This window comes from Engystomops pustulosus, chromosome 3 (genome assembly GCF_040894005.1).
Source record: "Engystomops pustulosus chromosome 3, aEngPut4.maternal, whole genome shotgun sequence".
Lineage (NCBI taxonomy): Eukaryota > Metazoa > Chordata > Amphibia > Anura > Leptodactylidae > Engystomops > Engystomops pustulosus.
The window spans coordinates 44,970,094-44,995,001 of record NC_092413.1 but is presented as its reverse complement, the minus strand read 5'-3'; the positions used below and the strand labels follow the sequence as shown (position 1 = coordinate 44,995,001).

General features: G+C 44.8%; 1 protein-coding gene across 3 annotated transcripts in view; it reads left to right on the top strand.

Moving 5' to 3' along the window:
• The window catches only part of RIN2 (Ras and Rab interactor 2), a 133,276-nt gene that overhangs the window by 37,037 nt on the left and 71,331 nt on the right, over positions 1-24,908 (top strand). The window contains exon 2 of one of the 3 annotated variants that reach the window (XM_072140633.1): positions 3,104-3,193. In XM_072140633.1, coding sequence (XP_071996734.1) covers positions 3,104-3,193 — 90 coding nt within the window. Of the gene's footprint in view, positions 1-3,100; positions 3,194-5,601; positions 5,755-24,908 lie in introns of those variants that run through there. The other 2 variants (XM_072140632.1, XM_072140634.1) reach the window with 2 other exon arrangements.

Here is a 24,908-nt window from a genome sequence, read left to right as displayed (position 1 = left end):
CGTTGTAGGAGGTGTTCATCTCAGGTAGCCATGTTCACTTTTCATGTCAGCTTTATGCAGGTGCTGGGTGTCCTGCGGAGAAAACAAAAGACTTAAAAATGAGATCCTAACCGGATCACAGCGACTTCGCAGGGGGGAATTCTTCACATTCTGCAGAGTCAAACAAAGACCGGCCTGAAGTTTACATTAAAGGGCGCTTTATACTGTACAAAGGGACAGCTGAGGTCTTGGCGGGTTGCATTGTCTTATGTACAAAGGGCAGGTTCTGGCCACCGCTGGAATCCAGCGTAATAAAGAGGTCAACTGTTAGTCCTCTACTGGAGAGTATTGGAGACGATCTAAGGCAGGACAGATGTAGATGTGGGTCACGTACTAGAACATGCAGTATGAGCTCTTTGTTTTTCAGTCTTTCATCCTTGAGCAAACTCTTATACCTCTATAACAATCTATCGACATTTATATACAGTACCGACTTGGGGAAGCTCAAGGTTTCGTTCATAAAAAATTTTTTATGCTTTTGCAAAAAAAATTATGAATGGGTCAGAATTCTGTCATAATTTGCACTTAATAAAAGTCTACAAAATAGCACATTTATTAGTTTTAGACACTTCAATGACTCAGTGGAGGCAATATAGTACATCCATTCCCCAGTACATTTATCGCTCAGCAGGAGGGTGCCGAATGGAAAAAGATAGCTTACCACGTCTTTCCATCCTTTGCTTTCCTCAGCATATAACATATAGGGGCACATTTAGTTACACATCCTGACACGTTCACCGAAAGTGCATTGTCCGTCTGAAATGCACTCTGTTGCGATTTACTAAGATCCTGCATGTGTCGCTTCCCCGCTCAAGTCCGACAGAGTTCACCTTCTTCTTTGTGCATGTAAGCGCTCAGTCTGAACCAGTCGGATTGTCCGACGGCCAACCCCCCGATCGCTGCCGCATGAAAGCCAGCGCAGCTGCGCCAAAATCTGATCGTGCGAGACAAAATCCCCAGTTAAATACCTGTCACATCGGTGCAAATCCCGAAAACGACGGAAAATCCGACAACAGTGCGTCCGCAGATCCTTAGTAAATAAGTCCCATACTGTGCAGTTGAATGCAAAAAAGGATCTCTGTCTCTCAATATATCTGTGGATGCACTCACCATATACTGTATATTTATGGAGCTTTCCTGGCATATTCGCTGGGTGTATATGGAATTTGCGATGTAAATGCCACCTAAGACTCTCTTCTTGAATTTGAGGACATTGAGGCGCAGTCGTAAAAAGTGACTCAAAGTAAAACAATGGCCTAGATTTATCAATAGTATGGGTCACGAATGTGCAGGGTGCGCCAGATTATTGAATACTGGCGCACCCTGCACTGCTCGAGAAGTGTGCACCATCTTTTGTTTGGTGCACCTTTACCTAAATGTCGCGCAAACACGCCTATTTAGTTACACATTTTTTCTGTCTTTTCGGACACAGTGCAGCCACGACACAAAACTGGTGCAGACACTTTATAAATACATGTGCAAACTCCAAAGTAGTTTCTCAGTTTCAAGGACACTAGAAAAGAATGATCAAAAGTGTTGTAAACACCAGATTTATTTAAAGGGGTTGTCCAGGACTTAAACGTTTTTATATAAGACTGGGGGGCATATACTCACTTCCTCCAGCGTTATTGATGGGCCTCTGTATAAAGAGCCTGGTGGCCTGCTACTGCTTGAAACTCATGCCGGCCCGTGGTAGTGATCAGGACAGGAGCCCGGTAGTGATGGACGGTGCCATGGGAGAATGGGAGCCCACGAGGAGGTGAGTATATGCTTTTTATTATTTTTACTCCCCCCGCCCCTAGCCCTGTGTAAAATAGTTAACAACCCCTCTAAGTGTCTGATGTTGAATGATAAATCTGATACATGATGTGATATACAGTAGACATAATTTGCGGCAACTATTAGATGACTTAGTTTATAACTGAAAACCGTGTAAAAGTTCTGTGGAACTACCATCATTTTTGGTGTATCCCCCCAACCCCGCCTGCTCATCCTTGCTGAATTTTCAAAGGTCATGGCCCTTTTGCTTTACAAATCATATAAGTGTCTGAAAACTTGGAAAACCTGTAAAAACTCTGCAGGGGGCAGTTTATGTTTACAGTATAGTCTCTGAAGCCTGAGTCTAGTGACTGCTTTGTGTATGTGCGGTACATTGGGGCACATTTAAACCTGGTCATGTCGCGATCCCCGACGTGCGTTGTCCGATGGGGACGAAGTCTGGTGCGATTCACTAAGTTCATGCACGCGATATCCTGCATGTGTCGCTCGCCGCTAAGGTCCGCCGGAGTTCACCTTCTTCTTCCCGGTTTATGTGAGTGCATGTCTTACGACACAATTTGAATTTTAAATCCCACGCTTAGTCCGAATCAGCTGGATTGTCCGATGGCCATGCCCCCCGATTTGTGTGAAATGAAAGTCGGCGCGATTGTGCCAAAATCCGATGGTATGCGCCAAAAATCCCTGTTAAGTGTGCCGCAAATCAGAAATAGTCGGAAAATGCGGTGTACGGACCCTTAGTAAATGTGCCCCATTATCTTGCTTTGTCATCCACAATCCCAGCACAGATACAGTAGGTCACACTCCTGGTATACAATCTCCTCAGTAAGTGCTATAACCATTAATAGTTAACTCCCGGACTTTGCTCTCAGTAGCAGTATGGACATATGTGTTATTGTGAAATGCGGCCATATAGTGTGCATTAACCCCTTGTTTCCCCATGCTGCCCCTAATCTCCTTACTGGAATCGGCTTTGATCCATGTAATGAGCCCTGGGAATTGCACTTTATGTTTCTTATGAAGGGAAAGACAAAATGACTGGGAAAATAAACAGAGACCAGAGACTTCCCACTCCAGTCAGGGACTACTTCACTCCCAGTTACGGGATCTTCTATATGTTCTTCTCTGCCTTATAAACACGGACTGAGAAGCCGAGCTGGTGAAGGAATGGTCGGACACTGTTGACGGAAAACATCTTGGCACATTGCATGTTGTGAATGAATTTGTGGCTTGTAGAGGAATTTCCTACAGACTGCCCTAACCATTAACATGTCTTTCCTCTCAGAAGAGCTGGGAAAACACAGAGGCCGTCCAGCGCAAGCCTTTCCGGATGACCATGGACGTGTGTCGGCCGGGAGACAGACTGAGCTTCTTTAAGGTAAAGAACGTTTACTTTTTAATGCAAGTTTTTTGCGAATTTCTATGTAAACCTGGGAATTGAATATTGTTTGTTTAACATTGGGTTATGTATGTGTACAGATGTAGCAGAGCTGTTCAATGCACCATGAGTAGGTCACCTGTAAGCCACAGATAATTCACCATATGGGAAGTCTTGCTGAATGAGAAAACTCAGCTCTGCTACATCGCTGTATAGATAGATTTATTATATTGAGAATCATACTTTGTAGCTACTTAGGCTCTGTTTACATTTCCTGATGGAACTCCCTGTACAGGTGTGACATTATCTATATGTGTGTGTATATATATATATATACAGTATATATATATATATATATATATATATATATATATATATATATATATATATATGGACAAGTTGTATATACAGTCAATATATATGTCAGGCCATATGTTTATGTGACAGTCCCCTTTATCAGTACATACAAGTCTAACACAGTGGATAGAAGTAGAAGATAGATATTTGCAATCTATCCTACGGGTATGTATTTATAAACAAAATGTAAAGATGTATAAGTTGCAGGTCCTATAGAGTCTAATGTTAAAAACATTGTTCTTTTCTCTACATTTGCCTCCTTTCTGCCACCATCCATAACCACAGGCCAGTCTCATTATGTAACCTGATTGCTAATGCAATACACAAGTATTTCTGCCCCAGAGAGATAAATGACACTTTCAGCTCTGCTACATCTGTCTGACATCTGCACGTTAAATATAGTGTATGTAAAGGAATGTTTTAGAAGTACCCGGGCAAGGAATATTTAATATGTCTGGTATAGTTTCTGTGTTGTGACAAGTGGTCGTGATTTTGTGTTATAAAATTCTACTGGTCACTGTAATAACATTTTAGCTTCTGAGGGATGGAAAATAAATCCGACTATAAAAAAACATGAAGCGTGGCTTAGTTCATACTGCCGCTGGGTTCTGCTGGGATCCTTTGGAAAATAGATCTGTCATCCTAATGTAATTATTAACAAATACCTGAGTAATGTAGCTGTGAACTGAAAAGATAAGTGGGATTTAATGATTCTTTAGTCTTTTTAAAGTCAATGCCTGCCTTTGAATATAATATAATATAATATTATAATATAATTAAAAAAAAAAAACCTGATACAAGCAGTCTCCGACTTAAGGACACCTGACTTACAGACAGATGTCTCTGGCTACTGTGACCAGGAACAAAAAAATGTTGTCTGGAGTTAAAATTATATCCGACTTGCATACAAATTCAATTAGGAACAAACCTAAAACACCTATGTTGTATGTAACCCCGGGATTTCCTGTATGTTTTTCACATGTAATTTTCTACATTTTCTAATAAAGAGCTGGTCTAAAAGATGATTTCTGGATGCCTACAGTCACCACTAGAGGGAGCTCAGGAAATGCTGCATTGAACTTAGGGATATAACCAGTAGGCAACTAGTTCTTTTACTCTCTCTAGTGGTGACTATATGAAGCAAGAAAAAGTATCTTTTATACCTATGTGTGTACTTTAAGCTATTATGCAAGTTGAATTCAAACATACAGTTTTTGATGCTGTACATAAAGATAAACGCAATAATTAATACAAAAGATTTTTTTTTTGACATTGCAATATATGTTATCTTTGTATCGGATCCATTTCTAGTTTTGGCTGAAAAAAATGTGCTACCCTGAGACAAACTGGTTGCTTGCGATATGGAGCCTCATAGATTGCTGTAGCTGTCATGCAGTGGATCCTAGAAACTGACTTATCATATGACTGATAAGTACATTTCAAAGCTTTAATACCTTAAAAGTAAAAATGGCTTGACCGCAGTCTTGCTATGCATATTACTTGTTGAATGTTCACAGAATAGTAATAGGTAAGTGTTGGATTGCTGGGGTTCCAACTGTTCAGCATTCCCAAGGAAACATGAATTTTGTAAAATTTGCCTCTAGAGACACTCTATATATGGGGCTAAACTGAGTACAGGCGGTCACCTACTTAAAGGAAACCTACCATTTAGAATGGCAGGTGTAAGCTGTAAGTACCGAGCACCAGCTCAGGGTGAGCTGGTGCCGGTACTTACTTTCATTAGTGAAACAACGTGGAACCGGCACGACAACGAAACACTCCACAGGGGTAATATGCCAAATTCTTCTTCTTTATTGAATAAAATTCAAACAACATGAGGAGACAACAACGGTTGACGCGTTTCGACGGTTCCCCGTCTTAATCTTAACCTGTCTGCTGTATGGAAATACGCTCACCTTTATAGTACTCTGTTAAATGAGTGAGAGAGGGGAAACGCCCTCCTTCCTGTGTGGTTGCTCGGAGACCGGGCCGCGTCTTACGGTCACATGACCAAGCCACATGACCGGAAAGGTGTCGCCCCCACGGTCACATGTCTAAGCCATATGACCGGGAACGCAGCCTAGCAACGGGACAACCAAAATATTGTATAAAGATCAGACAACGGGCCGTGCCTCCAATAAATTGCGAACCACTAATATCGGGTCTGCGTAATCGGAAGCACTACCCGGGATCAAAATTCATAGGTGAGTAAGTAATTTAAAAAAAGGGAACATCTATAAAAATTGTCACTGTCTAATACAGGAAAAACACATGCTAGCTAGACATAAAATTCAATGTACTAGGGAAATAGAAAAATACATTCTTACTGAACATCTAGATATTGTGTCTACTATTGCATGCACCAATACACTGAGGATGATCTTTTGTCATTAGGTTGCCAAAGCGAGTTAAGCCATATTAACATATTTAATCTCAAAAATGTAAACAAATTGTAAACAAATTGTTAACAAAGCAACAGAAGGAGTAGAGGGAGTATAAGATCAAATATGCGAAATATGCAAAATACTGCAGTAGAAAATACAATACATATATAATCTCAAAATGTAAACAAATTGTAAACAAATTGTTAACAAAGCAACAGAAAAAGTAGAGGGAGTATAAGATCAAATATGCGAAATATGCAAAATACTGCAGTAGAAAATACAATACAGGGTTATAATGACTCTTAATATGACAGTATGATGTCCTGTCTCTTACTCAAACAATACAGGGTTAAAATGACTCTTAGTATGTCAGTATGATGTCCTGTCTCTTATTCATACCATGTGGTATCCTGCTCTCCAAAACAAAAATCCAATAACTCTCCCTGTTTAATAATTTTCTCTTCATATTGCCACCCCTAATTGGAAGTGTAACCTTTTCAAAACCCGTCCATGTAAAGTGCCGGGTAGATTTGCCATGTATTTCTCTAAAGTGTCTCGACGCTGCTGAGATACCAACTGAATCATTAGTGATGTCTGACAGATGTCTGCGGATCCTAGTTTTTAGAGGACCCGTGGTGTGTCCTATGTATTGTGTCTTACACATATTACATTTGATAGAATAAATGGCATTATTGGTATTGCAATTAAGGTATGACTGTATAGGGTAGCTCTTGCCCGTGCTGCAGGAAGTTATGTTGGTGTCACTTGTTATGTGTCTACAGGCCTTACAAAGTGTGTGTCCACATTTATGGCAGCCCTTGGTACTTAACCATGTCGTGTTGATTTTTTGGCTTTTAAATAAACTTGGTGAGAGAACACTGCCTATCGTGGGAGCTCTCTTGGCCACACATTTGACACCATCATTCAATAGATCATGAAGAGTCGGATCCTGTAGTAAAATCGGGACATATTTCTGAACTATTCTGGTTATGTCCCTATATTGCTTGCTGTATGTTGTGGAGAAGATGATAGGGGACTTACTCTCTCTCTTTTTTTTATCTCTTACAACATTACTGTCATTTAATCCTCTCTGTTCCAATTTGTCCGTTAGTAAATCCTCCTGTTTCAAATTGTGTATTTTATTTATGGCTTTTTCTACTGTGACATTGCAATACCCTCTCTGATTAAGTCTACCTTTGAGACTTTCCATCTCCTTCTCATAATCAACATCGTCGGAGCAATTTCTCCTGAGGCGTATTAATTCTCCATAGGGTATGTTTCGTGTTACATGGGGAGGATGGCATGAGGACGCTAGCAGGGTAGTGTTCCTAGACATTTCTTTTCTATAGGGCACAACTCTGACCCTATTTTGTTCTCCAATTAGGGTAACGTCCAGGAACGGGATTTTGTTCCCTCCAAACATAAATGTAAATTTGAGGTTCATTGAATTATTATTAAGATAATTAACAAATTCTGCGAACACAGATTCTGTACCCCTCCACACCCACACCAGGTCGTCTATATATCGACCAAACCAGACTACAGACTCCCGGTGCGGGTTGGAGGGTGAAAAAATGTATGTCTCCTCCCATTGCGACATAAAAATGTTAGCAAGGGAGGGGGAAAATTTCGCTCCCATTGGGGCCCCCTCCACTTGCAAATAATAAGTGCCATCAAAAAAGAAAAAGTTGTTTTGGAGTAAAAATCCGGTGGTAAGAATTAAGTATTCTTTTAAGGTTGTACTATATGTACTATACCTATCCAAGTGCCTCCGCAAAAGGGAAAGACCTAATTCGTGCGGGATAGAAGAATATAAGGCAGTTACATCGCAGGACGCCCATTTAAAATCCTCCTGCCATTCAAAACTTTTCATGATTCTTAACAAATGTTTTGTGTCTCGTATAAAAGAGGGGGTGACTCTGGTAATAGGCTGGAGGAAATGGTCCAGCCATTCACCCAGTCTCTCACCCACCCCCCCTATTCCCGCCACTATAGGTCTTAAAGGTGGCGGAAACAAGTTCTTGTGAACTTTGGGGAGTGAATGAAAGACCGGAGTGATGGGGTCTGTAACATATAGATAGTCCATTTCTCTCTGTGTGATGATACCCAGTGCAACTCCTTCCTCCAGTATTTTTAGTAATTGTTTTTGAACTTTATTAGTGGGGTTGAAATCTAAAGTTCTATACGTGTTGTTATCTTTTAACATATTTTCATTGAGGATCTTATAGAGGGCGGCATCCATCACTACTACAGCCCCCCCTTTGTCTGCAGACCTAATAATTAGGTCTGGATCTTCCTTTAGTTGTTTTAGAGCCTCCCTTTCCCCCTTTGATAAATTCTGACGTGTATAATGTGAACGATTATCCTGCAATTCTTTATGTAGAGCTACCAATTCTTTCTCAACTATATCCTGGAAGTGATCTAAAACAGGCACTCGTGAGTTAATAGGATAAAAATCCTTATTTTTAGTACAAAATTCATTATTGACACAATCATTGTTCTCTCCTTGTTCACACTCCAATAACCGCAATGCTAATAAACTGTTTTGTTCTTGAAATTTGTCTATAATGACATCTGTTCTCATAAGATCTGCTATATATTCATTATGGTTATTGGAAGTGGACATGGAACTCTCCCCATCTTCTGCTTCAAAACTGACTGATGAATTTACACCATGAAAATGTTTTTTCACCGTGATGTTACGAGCTAGTTTATTGACATCCAAAAGTGTATTAAACAAATTAAAGTCCACTGTAGGAGAAAATTTTAAACCTTTCGTTAATATTCTAATTTGATTATCGGACAATATTCTGCTGGAGAGATTGATGACAGGTTCCATTAGGTATTCTTCTTGGCCCGGGTTTTCACTCCTGGATCTTTTGTGTTTGCGTCCTGCCCGTCTAACCCGTTTTTTGACGGTTTATTCAATTGTCTCTGGTTTTCACCTGGTTTTGGTTTATGCATAGAGTCTTTATTTTTGCGCTTAGCCCCCGTGCGTTCTTCTTCCACTTGTAGAGACAGCTGGTTCGACGTGACACTATCTCTAGAGTCCTCTGTATCCGAAAAGCTGACTCTGGAGTTATAGTATCTTTTGTTGCCCCTTTTATTACGTTTTTTCAAAATGGATTTAGGTGTACTCGTACTGGCATATGCACCTTGTTCTCGTCGTTTCCAGACATAGACCTCGTCGTTCTGGTAATCGATGACATCACGCTCAAATTTCTTTCTTTTAATTGCGGTAATGTTATCTTCCATCGCTTTAACTTTCTCAGCCACAATAGATATTTGTTGCGTGTATGTTGACTCAGGTACCTCCTTATGTAGTGAATCTCTAATGCCATTGATTTCTGTTTTAATATCCGTTAATATCCGTTCCACGTTGTTTCACTTATGCTACATGGCTATGGTTCGCCTTTTCCGAGCACCAGGACATTGCCACAGTGAGAGTACGGCCAAGACGGTCTGAAGGTTGGGTGAGCCGGCTTTATTTTCGTTACCTTTTACTATTCATAGTGGAGGTGAATCCCATTTTTATTTGTACTTTCATTAGTGTTATAAACCGCGGTATCGCGGTTTTAACACTTTTTAAACTTTAGAGCAGAAGACGCTTCGGCGCTGCGTGCGACCGTGCGCGCGCAACATCTCCGCTATTTCCTATGTAGGAAGCCTCTTCTGCTCTAAAGTTTAAAAAGTGTTAAAACCGCAATACCGCGGTTTATAACACTAACGAAAGTAAGTACCGGCACCAGCTCACCCTGAGCTGGTGCTCGGTACTTACAGCTTACCCCTGCCATTCTAACTGGTAGGTTTCCTTTAAGGACACCCGACTTAAAGATGACCCCTAGTTATAGACAGACCCCTCTGACCACTGTGACCTCTGGTGAAGCTCTCAGGATGCTTTACTATAGTCCCAGGCTGCAATGATCAGCTGTAAAGTGTCTGCAATGAAGCTTTATTGATAATCCTGGATCCCATTATAGCAAAAAATTTTGAAAATCCAATTGTCACTGGGATAAAAAAAATTTTTTTGTCTGGAGCTACAACAATAAAGTATACAGTTCCGACTTGCATACAAATTCAACATAGGTACAAACCCAAGGAATCTATCTTGTACGTAACCTGGGGACTGCCTGTATTGGTTATGCATTGGTATAAAGCACTTTTCCCTATGTAATTCCCTATTCTCACGTTCATTATGGACCCCCACCTTCCTAATGAGGCACGTTGCCTATCCTGTGGATGGAGGATAAGTGTGTATGTAGTAGAAAGCCTCTTTCATGAATCTTAGCATTAAAAAAAAAAAATTTCGAATTTGATGAGGGGGACATGGAAAGTCTGATATTGTTATAAATAGGACACTATGGGGGAGATTCATTATGGCTTCTCCGCAGGAATCTCCCTGACCTCGCCTGTTTTAGGCTTTCGATGATCCGCACTATGGGCAGGTCAGGGGAGGGAGAGTGGCAGGTGGAGGGTGGAACTTTGGGGATGTTAAAGTTGCCATTCTAAACGCCAGACTTAATGAATTCCCTCCATTGTTCCCTGTTATCATCCATTTCCAGTTAAGGACCTAGTACATAATCTTCATTGGGATTGGTAATGGAAGGGCAAGAAGATATCTGCTGTTATTTTTCATATTTAGTCTGTATCTGGGGGTGGAGGAAATAGGTTGTTTTATGGCATCTATAAAATGAATATTCTTGGTCTGTTAGGATTATTAAGGGCGCAGGCATCAGTGTCGTCCACCAGTACGATGCTTTATATAAGCACCTGCTATTTTTGTCAGATACTTTCCATAATTTTCCCATCTACTTTCCAAGTAAAGTTTGGAAGCTGTGAAGCTTTTCCTTTTGCTTCAGCTGTGATGTGCTAAGCAGAAGCACATGTGGAGCCGGGAGCTTGGCGGGCAAGCCGGCTCTCTTGTGAAGCGCTCACTTACAATATGAGCCTGGAGTAGGAGGAAAAAGCGCCAATATTACATTTTTCTGTAAACCCTGCAATTTATGCAGTGCCAGTGAGAATATGCTTAAATTCCATAAATATTCATATAAGGGTGTGTTACTGGTACAGATGATGAGGGTATTGTATGATATGAAGCAGCTCTTTATACATCCAATCACCAGTATGAACAGCGCAGAAGTGTGCCGGGTGAAGATATGTCTCAGAATATATATTTATGCAAATATATAATACCACATTTTATCTTTATGAACAGATTCCATAGCAATCAGACAAAGATTTGGAAAACAAAATAGTGTGTCCTCCATTGCGTTTACTTGGAATATGACAGAGCATGGAGGTCAGTCCACTCAGGGTGTGCGGATAGTAGTAAAGCACCGCAATGCCTCCATGGAATGACGTACAGGCTATAGGTGCAGTGGGGCTTATTTACTAAGGGTCCGCGGATCGCACTTTTGACTGAATTTTGACATTTTCGGGATATGCGCCGCTGTGACAGGTATTTAACTGGGGATTGTGTTGCACGTGATCAGATTGTGGCTCAATTGCGCTGCCTTTCATGCGACCAAAATCGGGGGCGGGCCGTCCGACTGATTCGGACTGAGCGCAGGATTTAATATTCAAATTGTGTCGCATCCACATGCACTTGCATACACCGGGAAGAAGATGGAGGACTCCAAAGGACCTGAGCGGGGACGCGACAGATGCAGGAAATCGGGCGCATGATCTTTGTGAATTACGGCACAGTGCATTGATGTCGCACAATGCACTTCAGTTGAACTCCGTTGGCCGGGTAAGTAAATGTGCCCCAGTGTTTTCTGCCAACAGGGCGTGTATGATTGAGTAAAAAGACATTTTCTTACCTTCTCATCCAACGCAAGTCCCACGGTACCTACTACTGCACCTTTCGTGGCTCTTTTGTGGAGCCTAATTACGTCAATGGTCTGCTGTACCAATCACTGGCATCAGTCACTGGATGGAACAAGTAGGGATTGCTCCTGTGATTTCTGTAGCTGTATGTGTTAGATACAGTAGTTAAAGGCCCAACCATACATGAAGGGGGTTGTGTACAGGGTGGTCACACAGAGAAAGCAATCACAGCTGTGTGTTATAACAAACAGTGCACCTGTGTAACTGAGGTCACTAGTCCACTAGTCTTTTCTACTGTATAAATTAAAGGGGTGTTCTCATTTTGGCACATTAATGTTATTGTTTGTATTATGAAAAATTGTACAATTTTCCTATATACTTTCAGAATTTATTCCTCACGGTTTTCTATATCTCTGCTTGCTGTCATTCTGAAGGAAGCTTCTATGTTTACTTCCAGTGGATAGAGATGTATCCATGGTCACATAGGTGCACAGCTCATTATATCATAGAGTAATCAGAGCTGTGAGCTATAACCCCTTGTGTACCTGCCTGTCCATCACATGACCATGGACAGAGTTCTGTCCACTGGAAGTAAGCTTAGAAGCTTTCTTTAGCAGGACAGCAAGCAGAGATCTAGAAAACAGCAAGGAATTGATACAGAAAGTAGATTTGAAAACTGTATAACTTTTCCTAACACAAACCTTAACAATTATTTGCTCAAAGTGGCCAACCCCTTTAATTCTACTTTGTATAAGACATTCAGGCCACACTGTGACCTGGAACACCCCTTTAAGTGTTCCTTTGTTATATTCATATGCAACATCCCCCACCGGGGCCTAGCCCTTGAGGTGAGGCCTGGTGACAGCCGGGGCCCGCGGTACCGGAGTGGCTGGCGGTTGCGGCCTAAGCATGCTATTGTCACGGTGCTTGGTACGGGGGAACCGGAGGGCTGTCCTACAGCCTGGCAGGTCTCCAGCAGGGTGGTGTTGGCAAGAAATGATGAGGGAGAGGCTGCTATAGCGGATCTCCCTGGGGCAACCCCTTAATGTCCCGAGTGTGAGTCTCTGGGTGATGGACAGGGTGCCGGTGGTGAAGGCAGCCGTATTAACAGGGACCAGACGGAGACAGAAGTTGAAGAAAACAACTTACAGTTCTTTATTTGAACCGGCAGGAACCGCAGCAACGTGCCTTCAACAGGTAGATGGAGTGCTGAGATGTGAGTTGGAGGGAGCCTCAGGAGATAGTTCACCAGCCTGGATGTAAAGGGCAGGCTGGGAGGCAGCTGTGTCCTGGTAGGAAGCTTCAGCTTGTCCTGTAGGGCTTCAGGTATCACCTTTAAAGGTAAGATGATACCCCTTTTCCTCACTACACTACCTCTAGTCTAATACTCCACTCTTCAGAGGCAGGGGCTAGGCTCTTCCTGCTCTGGTATGGACTAGACAGAGATTTCTCACTCACTCACTGATCTCTAGGATTCCACACTAGAATAATCATCCAGAACATTCCTGGCCAGAGGTTTTATTACCTCCCTTTGGTCAGGTGGTGGCTACTCCTCCAATCACATCTCAGCTTACAGAGCACAGGATGTAACACATATCATTGGACAACAGCATCTTGCATCATACAAAATACTTAACCTCTGCCTTGCCAGGCAGGATTCACCACTGCAATACCCCTATGTCCTATCAGAACCATGTAGTGTGATGTGGGTATATGCAGGTGGGACGTATTCGCAAACACTACCTCGCCATTGCATCGGCGAGGGTGTTGCATACCCCGGGGGCAATTGAAAGAGCCGCCCTCGGCTCGACAACAGATGTTTTGGGGCACAGAGGGGGCTAAGGGCACTTCTGGGAAGTGTAGGCTATGTGAGGTGTAGGGACAAACCGCCCATGGTCCTGGAGACAGGCACCTGGGTTGGTGTCGGACTAAGACAAAACATGCAGCTGTATGACAGTTGGTCGCTGACGCCATTAAACCGAACTGTACAGTAGGAAAGGTGTGGTGTCATATCCTGTAATCCACTCCTTGCACCAAGGCCTGTATATTTGTTATATCAACACTTCTTCCCTGGCGGCAATTATATAGTGCATATCTGCATTGCGTTAGCATATTAGACACGAGTACCTCCTGACTGGTATCCTTACCCATGTATGGGTGGCAACCAGGTGCTAACTCCGTAACACCCCCATGTGCAAACCTCAGTTTGAGGGATCAGGTAGCGGTCAGTGTTTTACACAAAAAGACGGTCCGACACAGCCACACTACAACCTGAAAAGCCTATGAAAGGGTTAATGCAGACTACTGGCATATATTCTGACAGTGTGCAAACAGGTTAAGATCACATTGGCTTAGGAGCCCAATGGGTACACATCTTGAACGTTACAAACGTTACAGAAGTAGATAGGCTACTCAGGGTAGCACGATAATAAATGCCTCTTTTCCTGCAAAGAAAAGGCATAAAAAGTGCAAACATAATGTCCGTACCTAAAAGGAAGGCATTAAGTGCAATATAGTAGTCAATAGCAATAGCAACTTTTCCCTGGAGTATCTGGCAAAAGTCTCTCAGAAGGTCTCTAGTGACAAAGTCCATCTTCTGGGTACAGCCCTTGATGTGGGGAAAAGTGCAATAAAGAAACAAAGGGTCTCCTCTTTGTGTAGAGGGACAGAGTCCTTTGAGGAAATCTCTGCTGTGGCAGAGGAAGGGGTGCTATCATAGCACAGGACAATAATCAGTTCAAGGAAAGTCTCTTGACTGAGATAAATAGGGATGAGAGTCTCAGGAAAGTCTCTGGCTCTTTAGGGAAAAATGGAGATAAATACACAATATGTACAGTACCTGAAATGGGCTACAGCCCTTCAGGGGTTACTCAGCATCTTCTTCGGTGGTAAGTACTTCGGTGTCAGAAAAACGTACCTGCCTCCTGCTTCTGCGTGTCACCAGCTGGTACTCCTGCAGGTACGCAGGAGCTTTACCTTTTGTCTCCCTTTGAGACCTTCGAAGTTCCGGCCTGGAGAAGATAACAATCTCCTCATCGTCGTCCTCTGATTCAGGCGCTGGAGTCGGAGTCTCAGCTGCCTCTGATGCTTCAGGGGTTGCAGACTCTGGAGCCGGATCATCCTCCACAGGCAGCAGTATTGGAGACTGCGGTGGGGATGATGGTCTCTCCGAGGTACCTCTTACTGGAGTGGAAACAAAACAGAATTGAGGCACAGTCACAAGTTCCAAGAAACTGGGGGTAGGCGAACACAAGGAGGTCTGTAAGTTGGGGGTCGAGATGAGAGGTGTGGACATAGGGGCAAAAGGACGAAGACATCTCTTCAGCCGGTTCCTATGTACCCGGAGTGGTGGACGGTCTCCTCTTGAAATCTCGTAGACTTCAGGGGAGAGACTGTCCCTAACTAGGTATGGCTCACGCTCCCAACGCCCATCTAGCTTACTGGTAGGATGGTTGTTGCGCAGCCACACTCGATCTCCTGGGGCAAAAGGCTCAGCACAGGCATTACGATCGAAGTCCCTTTTTTGTTTCTCTCGGGCCTCTTCCAACCGCAGATCCACAACTTCTCTGGCATCCGCCAGGCGCCTCTGGTGTTCGTGAACCCAGTCAGTCTGGGGGAGTAAAGACTGGGAATCAGGGGACTCCATGTCCCAGGTCATATCAGCAGGGAGATGGCCGTGTCTCCCGAACATCAGATAATACGGGGTGTACCCTGTGGAGCAATGAGTGGTATTGTTGTACAGGTACACTAATTCGGGCAACAGTTTTGGCCAGTCAGCCCTTTTTGCAGGGGTCAGAGTCCTCAGCATATTGATTAGAGTCTGGTTCATCTTTTCACAAAGCCCGTTGCCTTGGGGATGATAGGCTGTGGTCCTCAGCTTCTTGCAGCCATATAGAGTGCACAGCTCCTGGAAGACTTGGGACTCAAATGCTGTTCCTTGGTCTGTAAGGATCTGGTCCGGACAGCCATAGGGGAGGATGAAGCTCTTCCACAGGGCCGCTGCGGTGGTCCTTGCAGACAGGTCTCTGACAGGTACTGCAACCACAAATTTGGTATAGTGGTCGATGATCGTAAGAGCATAACTGTGACCGGACCTGCTGGGCTCCAACTTCACGTGGTCCAATGCCAGGATCTCCAAAGGCCGTTGGCTCACAATGGGACGTAGAGGGGCCCTTTGATTGTGTCGCTCTCCTCGAGCGATGGCGCAGGCTGGGCATTCTCGACACCAGGCTTCAATGTCGGACTTCATGTTGACCCAGAAGAATCGCCTTCGGAGGGTTGCTTCAGTCTTCTGAGCGCCAAAGTGTCCGGACTGGTCATGGTACATTTCCAGCACTATTTTGGCATCCCTCCTGGGAATCACAATCTGGTACAGCCGGTCATAAGTGATAGGGTCCAGAGTTCTTCTCTTTAGCAGACCCTGGTGCATGCTCAGAGTCTTTCTCTGGCGCCACAATTGAGACAGTTCTCCATCAGCTCTTCTGCGCCGGATTCTTTCAGGCACTCGCCCACTAGAGAGATAGTCCATTACTTCTCCTATGGCACGGCTATCAGCCTGAAGACTCATCCAGAGGTCCTTTTCCGCAGGGGGCTCTGACTCTTCTTGAGGAGTAGCTGGCGCTGCCTCTGTCGGTAGGGAGTAAACTCTCTGGGCATCTTGACGCACAAACCGGGCATAGAACGCTGGCATCTCGACATCTTCCCACTGAGCATCCGTGGAGGGTCCCTCCCACTGGTCAGGGAGACGGGACAGAGCGTCGGCGTTGTCATTGGTCTTACCAGCCCGGTACTTGATGGTAAAGCTGAAATTGGCAAGTCTGGAGGCCCACCGTTGTTCCAGTGCTCCAAGACGTGCGGTGTTCAGATGCGCCAAAGGATTATTGTATGTGAAGACAGTGAAAGATGATGCAGCTAGATAGTCCTTGAACTTTTCGGTCACAGCCCAGACTAACGCCAGAAACTCCAACTTGAAGGAACTATAGTTCTGGTCGTTTTGCTCCGGTTCTCGGAGGGAACGGCTGGCGTAGGCTATGACCCTTTCAGTTCCATTTTGGAGCTGGGATAATACCGCCCCTAGACCTTGCTTGCTGGCATCAGTGTATAGGGTGAAAGGCAGACTATAGTCTGGATATCCCAACACCGGAGGTTCAATCAGCCGTTGCTTGAGCATCTGGAAGGCAGCTTCTCGTTCGGCCGTCCACTCAATGGATACTCGGGAACGTTGGCTCTCTTTTGGCAGGCCCCTTAGAAGCTCTTGCAGGGGAGCCGCCAGCTGGGCAAACTTCGGGATGAAACGCCTGTAATAACTGGCAAATCCCAGGAAGCTTTTGATGTCCCGTACGGTGGATGGGGTAGGCCAGTCGTAAACAGCTGCAATCTTCTCTGGATCTGGCTCAATTCCATGAGCGCTCACCACATGTCCCAGGTACTTGACGCTAGGTTGTAGCAGGTGGCACTTGGATGGCTTGACCTTCAACCCATGTTGGGTCAGGATTTGGAAGACTTCAGCCAGATGGTGGAGGTGGTCTTCATAAGTCTTGGAGTAGATGATAATGTCGTCCAAATATAGCAGGACGGTCTCGAAGTTGCGATGACCCAAACATCTCTCCATCAGCCGTTGAAATGTGCCTGGGGCGTTGCATAGCCCAAACGGCATGTTGTTGAACTCGAACAAGCCCATTGGGGTGGTGAAAGCCGTCTTCTCTCTGTCTTCTGGTGCCATGGCCACTTGCCAGTAGCCACTGGTCAGGTCCAGGGTAGAGAAGTAGGCAGCTGACCCTAGGGCTGCGAGGGATTCCTCGATTCGAGGCAGAGGATAGGCGTCCTTGTGGGTGATATTGTTGATCTTCCTATAGTCAACACAGAATCGAAGGGTTCCATCCTTCTTCTTCACAAGGACCAGCGGGGCAGCCCATGGGCTGTGACTCTCCCGGATAACGTTGGCTGTCTTCATCTCTTGTACCAGCTTCTTCACCTCTTGGTAGCGGGCTGGAGGTATGGGCCGGTATCGTTCCTTGATAGGAGGATGAGAGCCAGTAGGGATGGTGTGTTGGATCAGAGTAGTCTGCCCAAAATCCAGTGGGTGTTTGCTGAAGGCCCGGTGGTGCTTCATGACGACATCCAGGACACCTTGTACTTGGTCTGCAGGAGTAAAATCGTCGTCTCCAATATTGAGCTCAAGCCACCAGGATTGCTCGGCAGGCTCATCTTCAGCACCTTGCTTCACTTCCAACTGTTGGGAGGCAGACAGAGAGGTTTCCACCAAGTCTTCAGGATGGACACTGAAGAGAGTGGCTACGGCTTGATACTTTCTCAGGTCCACTGGGGAGTCTCCCACATTTAGCAGTCGAATGGGTACTTGTCCTCGGGATACCGTGACTAGGCTCCTGGCGGCTAGAATGGGCAGGTCTTCATCAGCTGGTAGAGGTTCTACTATCGCCTGGTAGTCTTGACCTTGAACGCCCATGCAGGCTCGACACCATACTAACGTCTCAGTCCCAGGTTGAAGGCGGACAGGTTGGGGATCCTTGATCCGGGCTCTGCAGATTTCTCCATTAGGGCCAGCAAACTTCTGTTGCGCCGCAAGAACCTGCATAGTCTCCTGAATTACCTTCCGGGAACCGTTGGGCACTGTCGGCAGGGAGTCGTGGAGAGCCTTCAGCACTTCAGGGTAGCATTTGCGGAGGACATTGGTACCCAGTACCAGGGAGAAGTTACCGTTTTCGGGCACTCGGGTCACCACTACGCCCTGTCTGGTTAACTCAGTGTCTCCAATGGTTAGCGTGGGCTCCCAGTAGCCGCGGATGGGTACGGGTTTTCCGTTCGTAGCAATAATGTTCAAGTAAGCCTTGGGAGGCTGGATTAAGGATGCTTTTCCTCGGCATTTCTCGAAGGCAGCACTCCGGAGGGTGGTCACTTGAGAGCCGGTATCAATTAAGGCCGGTAGGGTAACTCCGTTGATGGTTACATGAACCATGGGGCGAGTCCCCACGAACCTGGGCATCCAGTTAGCATCTCGGGGACTTACAAGTTCTTCCCTTGGAGGTCGTCCCTTAGCTCCAAGGGTTTGTCGTTTAACTGACGACAATCATTCTCTTCATGCCCATATTTATGGCAGTAGCTGCACCGCTGGCGGGGTTTCCTCTGACTCCAGGTGCTTAACGACTTCGCTTCTTTTGGGCGCTGTTTAGTCGGAGATTCACGAGGAGTAGCTGACCGTACCGGGTTCTCTGGAGGTTTCCTCCTCATAGCAGAGACAGTTACTTCCAACTGGGTCAACCGATCAAGGATTTGATGCAGGGTGTCCGCCAGATTAGGGACCGGTCCTGTTATGCCAGTAACTTCCAAAGTCGCAGGAGTAGGTGATGCTGACTGCGTGGGATGGCAAGCGAGAGCAGATTCTTCCATTTCTACGGATTCAGGCTCTTTCTGCGATCCAGTAGGTGATCGGTCTCCTAATATGTCAATGGCAATTTCCTTAAACTCAAGGAAGGAGGCCTGGGCATGTTGAGAAGAGATGATCTTTAGTTGACACCTTTGATTTCTATCAACAAGTCCATTGATAAATTGTTCCCTTAAGGTTTGGTCAGAGGTTTCAGCGTCTTTGGGCTCAAGGCAGGTGATGGCCTTCCATGTCTCCTGTAGGGAGAGGGCAAAGTCTCGGAGGGACTCTTGGGGCTTCTGTCTTTTCCCGAAGAATTTCTGCTTCAACTCGGAGACGGTACACTTGTCAAAGGTGTTGCGTAGCCTATCAAGAATTTGGACCACATTCTGACACTGTTCTCGGGGCCAAGACTTGACTTCCCGGAGAGCGGGTCCTTTCAACTGCCCGATGAGGATGCCCACTTTCTGTTCCTCTGTGAATGGGAGCAAGGCGAAGGTGGCTAACAACTTGTCCCTGAATTCAGGGAGAGTATGTGCTTCTCCCTCGTAGTAGGGTAACCAGGGGGCCCCCAGATAGTAGGGCATAGTCAGAGGCATCATGGTGGGAGTCCCAGGGACACTAGCTGTAGCAGGGCTGAAGGGACTCTCTGGAGGACTTAACATGCTCCGGTACCCTGAGGAGGGACCAGGGGATGGGACTTGCGCCAGTCCCGTATCTTCGTCCTGGGCGGACATGACTGGCCTAGCTGAGGGAAGCCTGTAGGGTTACACAATGTCCGTTGCTATGGGCGATGGCTAGAATGGGACGTGGGCACTTTCAGACACAGTCACTATTCCCTGGGAGGTGAGCCAATAACCTAGCGTCGGAAACAATCTCTACCCCCCTTTAACTTCCCCAGCGGTACTCACTCAGGATCAGCCGCGGTGACAGGACAGCTTCGGTGCATGAAGGTCTCTGTTCCCGATGTCCGGCAGGCAGCAGGGGCTCGGTGATGCTCAGCGGTGTTCTCCTCCAGGGGCAGGACACGTGCGCCGGAACTCCGGATGAGGCGCACACTGCTGGCAGGCTTCAGGCACGGCCTGCGCCGAAATCCAAGATGGCCGATTAACCCTCTTCGTTGCCGGCCGCACACGCTCCAGCTCCTCCTCCACTGTGCTTCGCGCCACTCGCGCAGGGGGCGGAGCCTAATGACGCCTCTGGAGTTCCCGCCAGTGAAGATTTGGCGGGCTTGAAATACTTGCTGCGCCACACGCCTCTGAGGTAAATGCTTCAGGCGCAGCAGCGCCGGATGTAGCAGAGCTGACACAGTTCTTGCAGGAATTAACCTCTTGAGTGCTGGAGCGGCGCTCGACAGCACATGGCAGCAGTATAAAGTTCAATGTAGAAACACACAAATACTTGGGCCTAAACCCGGATGGCATCAGGGTTAGGCAGCACAGTCTTTTTCTTAATAAAGTACAGTCTTTAGTGCCAGGATAAGGCACAGAAGTATATATCCTGTGTTCGTGACGCCACTTGCAACATCCCCCACCGGGGCCTAGCCCTTGAGGTGAGGCCTGGTGACAGCCGGGGCCCGCGGTACCGGAGTGGCTGGCGGTTGCGGCCTAAGCACGCTATTGTCACGGTGCTTGGTACGGGGGAACCGGAGGGCTGTCCTACAGCCTGGCAGGTCTCCAGCAGGGTGGTGTTGGCAAGAAATGATGAGGGAGAGGCTGCTATAGCGGATCTCCCTGGGGCAACCCCTTAATGTCCCGAGTGTGAGTCTCTGGGTGATGGACAGGGTGCCGGTGGTGAAGGCAGCCGTATTAACAGGGACCAGACGGAGACAGAAGTTGAAGAAAACAACTTACAGTTCTTTATTTGAACCGGCAGGAACCGCAGCAACGTGCCTTTAACAGGTAGATGGAGTGCTGAGATGTGAGTTGGAGGGAGCCTCAGGAGATAGTTCACCAGCCTGGATGTAAAGGGCAGGCTGGGAGGCAGCTGTGTCCTGGTAGGAAGCTTCAGCTTGTCCTGTAGGGCTTCAGGTATCACCTTTAAAGGTAAGATGATACCCCTTTTCCTCACTACACTACCTCTAGTCTAATACTCCACTCTTCAGAGGCAGGGGCTAGGCTCTTCCTGCTCTGGTATGGACTAGACAGAGATTTCTCACTCACTCACTGATCTCTAGGATTCCACACTAGAATAATCATCCAGAACATTCCTGGCCAGAGGTTTTATTACCTCCCTTTGGTCAGGTGGTGGCTACTCCTCCAATCACATCTCAGCTTACAGAGCACAGGATGTAACACATATCATTGGACAACAGCATCTTGCATCATACAAAATACTTAACCTCTGCCTTGCCAGGCAGGATTCACCACTGCAATACCCCTATGTCCTATCAGAACCATGTAGTGTGATGTGGGTATATGCAGGTGGGACGTATTCGCAAACACTACCTCGCCATTGCATCGGCGAGGGTGTTGCACATATATAGTTCAATAAAAGATTTACAATGGAACATTCATTTCATTCCATGTTTTTTTTTACTGGACTTTAATTATAATTGCCCTAGCAAATTACCCATAGATGTAATCTGTCACAACCACATAACCACATCAGTGACGTCTATTATATTCAATGCAAAGTTACTTCCAGCTGTGACAATCTCCTGTGCCTCCGAGCATGTACAAGCATCACGGAAACAAAGAAATCTATATAAATAGTGCAGTTACTCTAAGCCTCTTTGTATGCTTTCACTAAAAAAAATCACAAATGCAACTAAAAATGTCACATACCAGATATGTTTAGTGTTATACAGGACACAGTTATATACAGTATAGTAGGTAACTTACCCTAACCTTGGGAATAGGCCAAACACATAATAAATATAAAATAATAACTTTTTGGAAGAGGTTTATCCATGTTGTGGCATTTGGTAAGGTGTAATGGTTACTAGCAACTAGTTACTACCACTAGATACTACGACTAGGTACTACTCCATACGGCCCTACGGCTTTTATTCAGGGCTGTGTACAGTATACAGACCGTCTCCATCACAACTTGAGAGTGGAGCATGAAATTGCAAAGCTATGGGGATTTTACCGTTAAAGGGGTTAATCCTGGCTAAAAATATTTATGATAATGATCTTAACAATAAATTATTAATACAAGCAGTCCCCGGGTTACATACAAGATAGGGTCCGTAGGTTTGTTCTTAAGTTGAATTTGTATGTAAGTCAGAACTGTATATTTTATAATGGTAGATCCAGACAAAAAAAATTTTTGCCCCAGTGACAAAATTTTTTGCTATAATGGGACCAAAAATAATCAATAAAGCTTCATTACAGACACCTTACAGCTGATTATTGCAGCCAGGGATTATAGTAAAGTATCCAGAGAGCTTCACCAGGGGTCACAGTGGGCAGAGGGGTCCGTCTTTTAACTATGGGTCGTCTGTAAGTCGGGTGTCCTTAAGTAGGGGACCGCCTGTATAAGATTTGGGGATTGAAACCTCGCACCCTGCAAAATAAGCTGATCTCAGCAGTTATCACATAGAATGGAAATGAAAGGAGAAGGCTCCATTCTCTATGTAGTGGCCAGAATTGGTTACTGCAGATAGTCTTTCATACACTTGAATGGGAGCTGAGTTAAACGTACTTGACTTGGCCATTACCCAGAAAACAGTTCTTTCTGCTCCCTCATTCCAGATCTTTGTATTAAAGGGGTTATCAGGGATTGGAACTTTTTTGTATGGAAACCCAGGTGGTGTAAGTATAGGTTCTTTATTATTTATACACCACTTGGGGCACAACTTTTCCACCCCAGATCACCCCTTTAAGTGCTGATCAAAAAAAAGAAAAAAACTACACCGTGTTGTGATAATTTTTAAGTACAGATCCTTATTCTACATCTCCTAAAAAGGTGAAATATCTACTTTGTGCCTTGAAGGTACATTCAAAAAGTTTAAAAGTCGCATGCACTTTTCTTGTAGGTCTTTTAGCTTTATTATTGAGATAAAGCCAAGAGATCTTTACTGTTACATAGAGAGCTGAGGTCTCGCTGGGAGATCATCTAAGGACATGGCTGTGCACAGGGGGTGCCGTGTTGTGCTCTGCATGTGTTACTTACTCATAGTTCAGAGACACTTCTAATCCATCCTGTGCCGTGACTGGTCATTATTTTATTAAAGGGAAACAAGCCGGATAGAAGAGTATTACATGCTCTTGTACGTCTACTGCATTGTATTGGGGTGAAATGGTCCAAATTTTTTATTACGACTTTTATATTTTCTTTTTATACTGAAATGTTTATGTCTTTATCAAGGATATCCGCACATTGCAAAATCCAAGAATATTCTTATTATCTGTAGGTAGTAACAACTCCTTATTACAGGCAGTCCCAGGGTTACGTACAAGATAGGGTCTTTAGGTTACTTCTCATTTTGTAATTTGTATGTAAGTCGGGGCTAGTATTTTTTATCATTTTATTTTAGTCCCAGTGACATTTGGATTTTCACATTTTTTTGCTGATTTGGGAACAAGGGTTATCAAGGGCTTCATTACAGACACGTTACAGCTGATTATTGCAGCCTGGGACTAAATTACACTATCCAGAGCTTCATCAGAGGTCAGAGAGGTCCCTCTGTAACTAGAGGTCGTCTGTAAATCGGATGTCCTTAAGTCGGGGACCACCTGTAAATGCACTTGTTATTGTCTACATATTACTGTGTACTTTGTAATTGTAGACTGTTTTGTACAATTTTAAAGCAGTCAGTCTGCAGTTCCGACCATACATCGTTGTTAGATCTTGCCAGGGCCAGGACAAGACATTTTGCTTCCCTTGGCAGACAAGAAAATTGCCCCCAGTTAAATCGAAGCAAAAACATGGCAAAAGCAAGGCCGATCCTAAGGGGAAAAATGAAATCCAAGAGGCCAACTGCTATGGGATCATCTACTATTAGGCCTACCTGCAGTAAATATAGTGCAAATGGAAACAATGTCCCACAAGCGAAAATGCTGTACATATAATTATATACCTAAAATGTATATACCACAAATATAAATATATAGTGGACAGAAATCTGGCCAAGTCACACAGGTGCACTGTTCGTTGTAACACACAGCTGTGATTACTTTCTCTGATTAGCGAGCTGTGCACCTGTGTGACCATGGTCAGCTTTCTGTCCACTAGTAGCAAACATAGAAGCTTCTTATAGAATGACTGCAAGCAGAGATCTAGAAAACTGTGAGGAATTGATACAGAAAGTAAACTGGAAAATTGTATAACAATTCATCTTACAAACAATAACATTAATTTGCTGAAATTAGAATACCGTCAAATTCTTTGTCTGTGTTGGCCTGGTCCATCCTGGTCTGCCGACCTAAAAGACTCCTCACAGTTGGCAATCCTTTTCTATAAGGTAGAAAACGTCATGGCAACTTGGGCAGTTCCTTAGACCTCATGATTCTCATGTGCTCTTACATGCACTGTGAGGTCTTATATAGAACGGTGTGTGCCTTTCCTAAGCAAGTCCTATCAGTTTAATTAAACACAGGTGGACTCCAATGAGGGTGTAGAACCATTTCAAAGAGGATCAGAAGGAAATAAACAGCATGTGAGTGCATTAAAGAGCAAAGAAAATAACTTTTATGATCTCACCAATTGGCTGCAATGAAATATAGAGTGAAAAATGTAAAAAGATCTGAATACTTTCCATAGTCACCACATGTGTTTTTACCTCCAGAAACAGTAGAATTACATCATAAGTAACTGG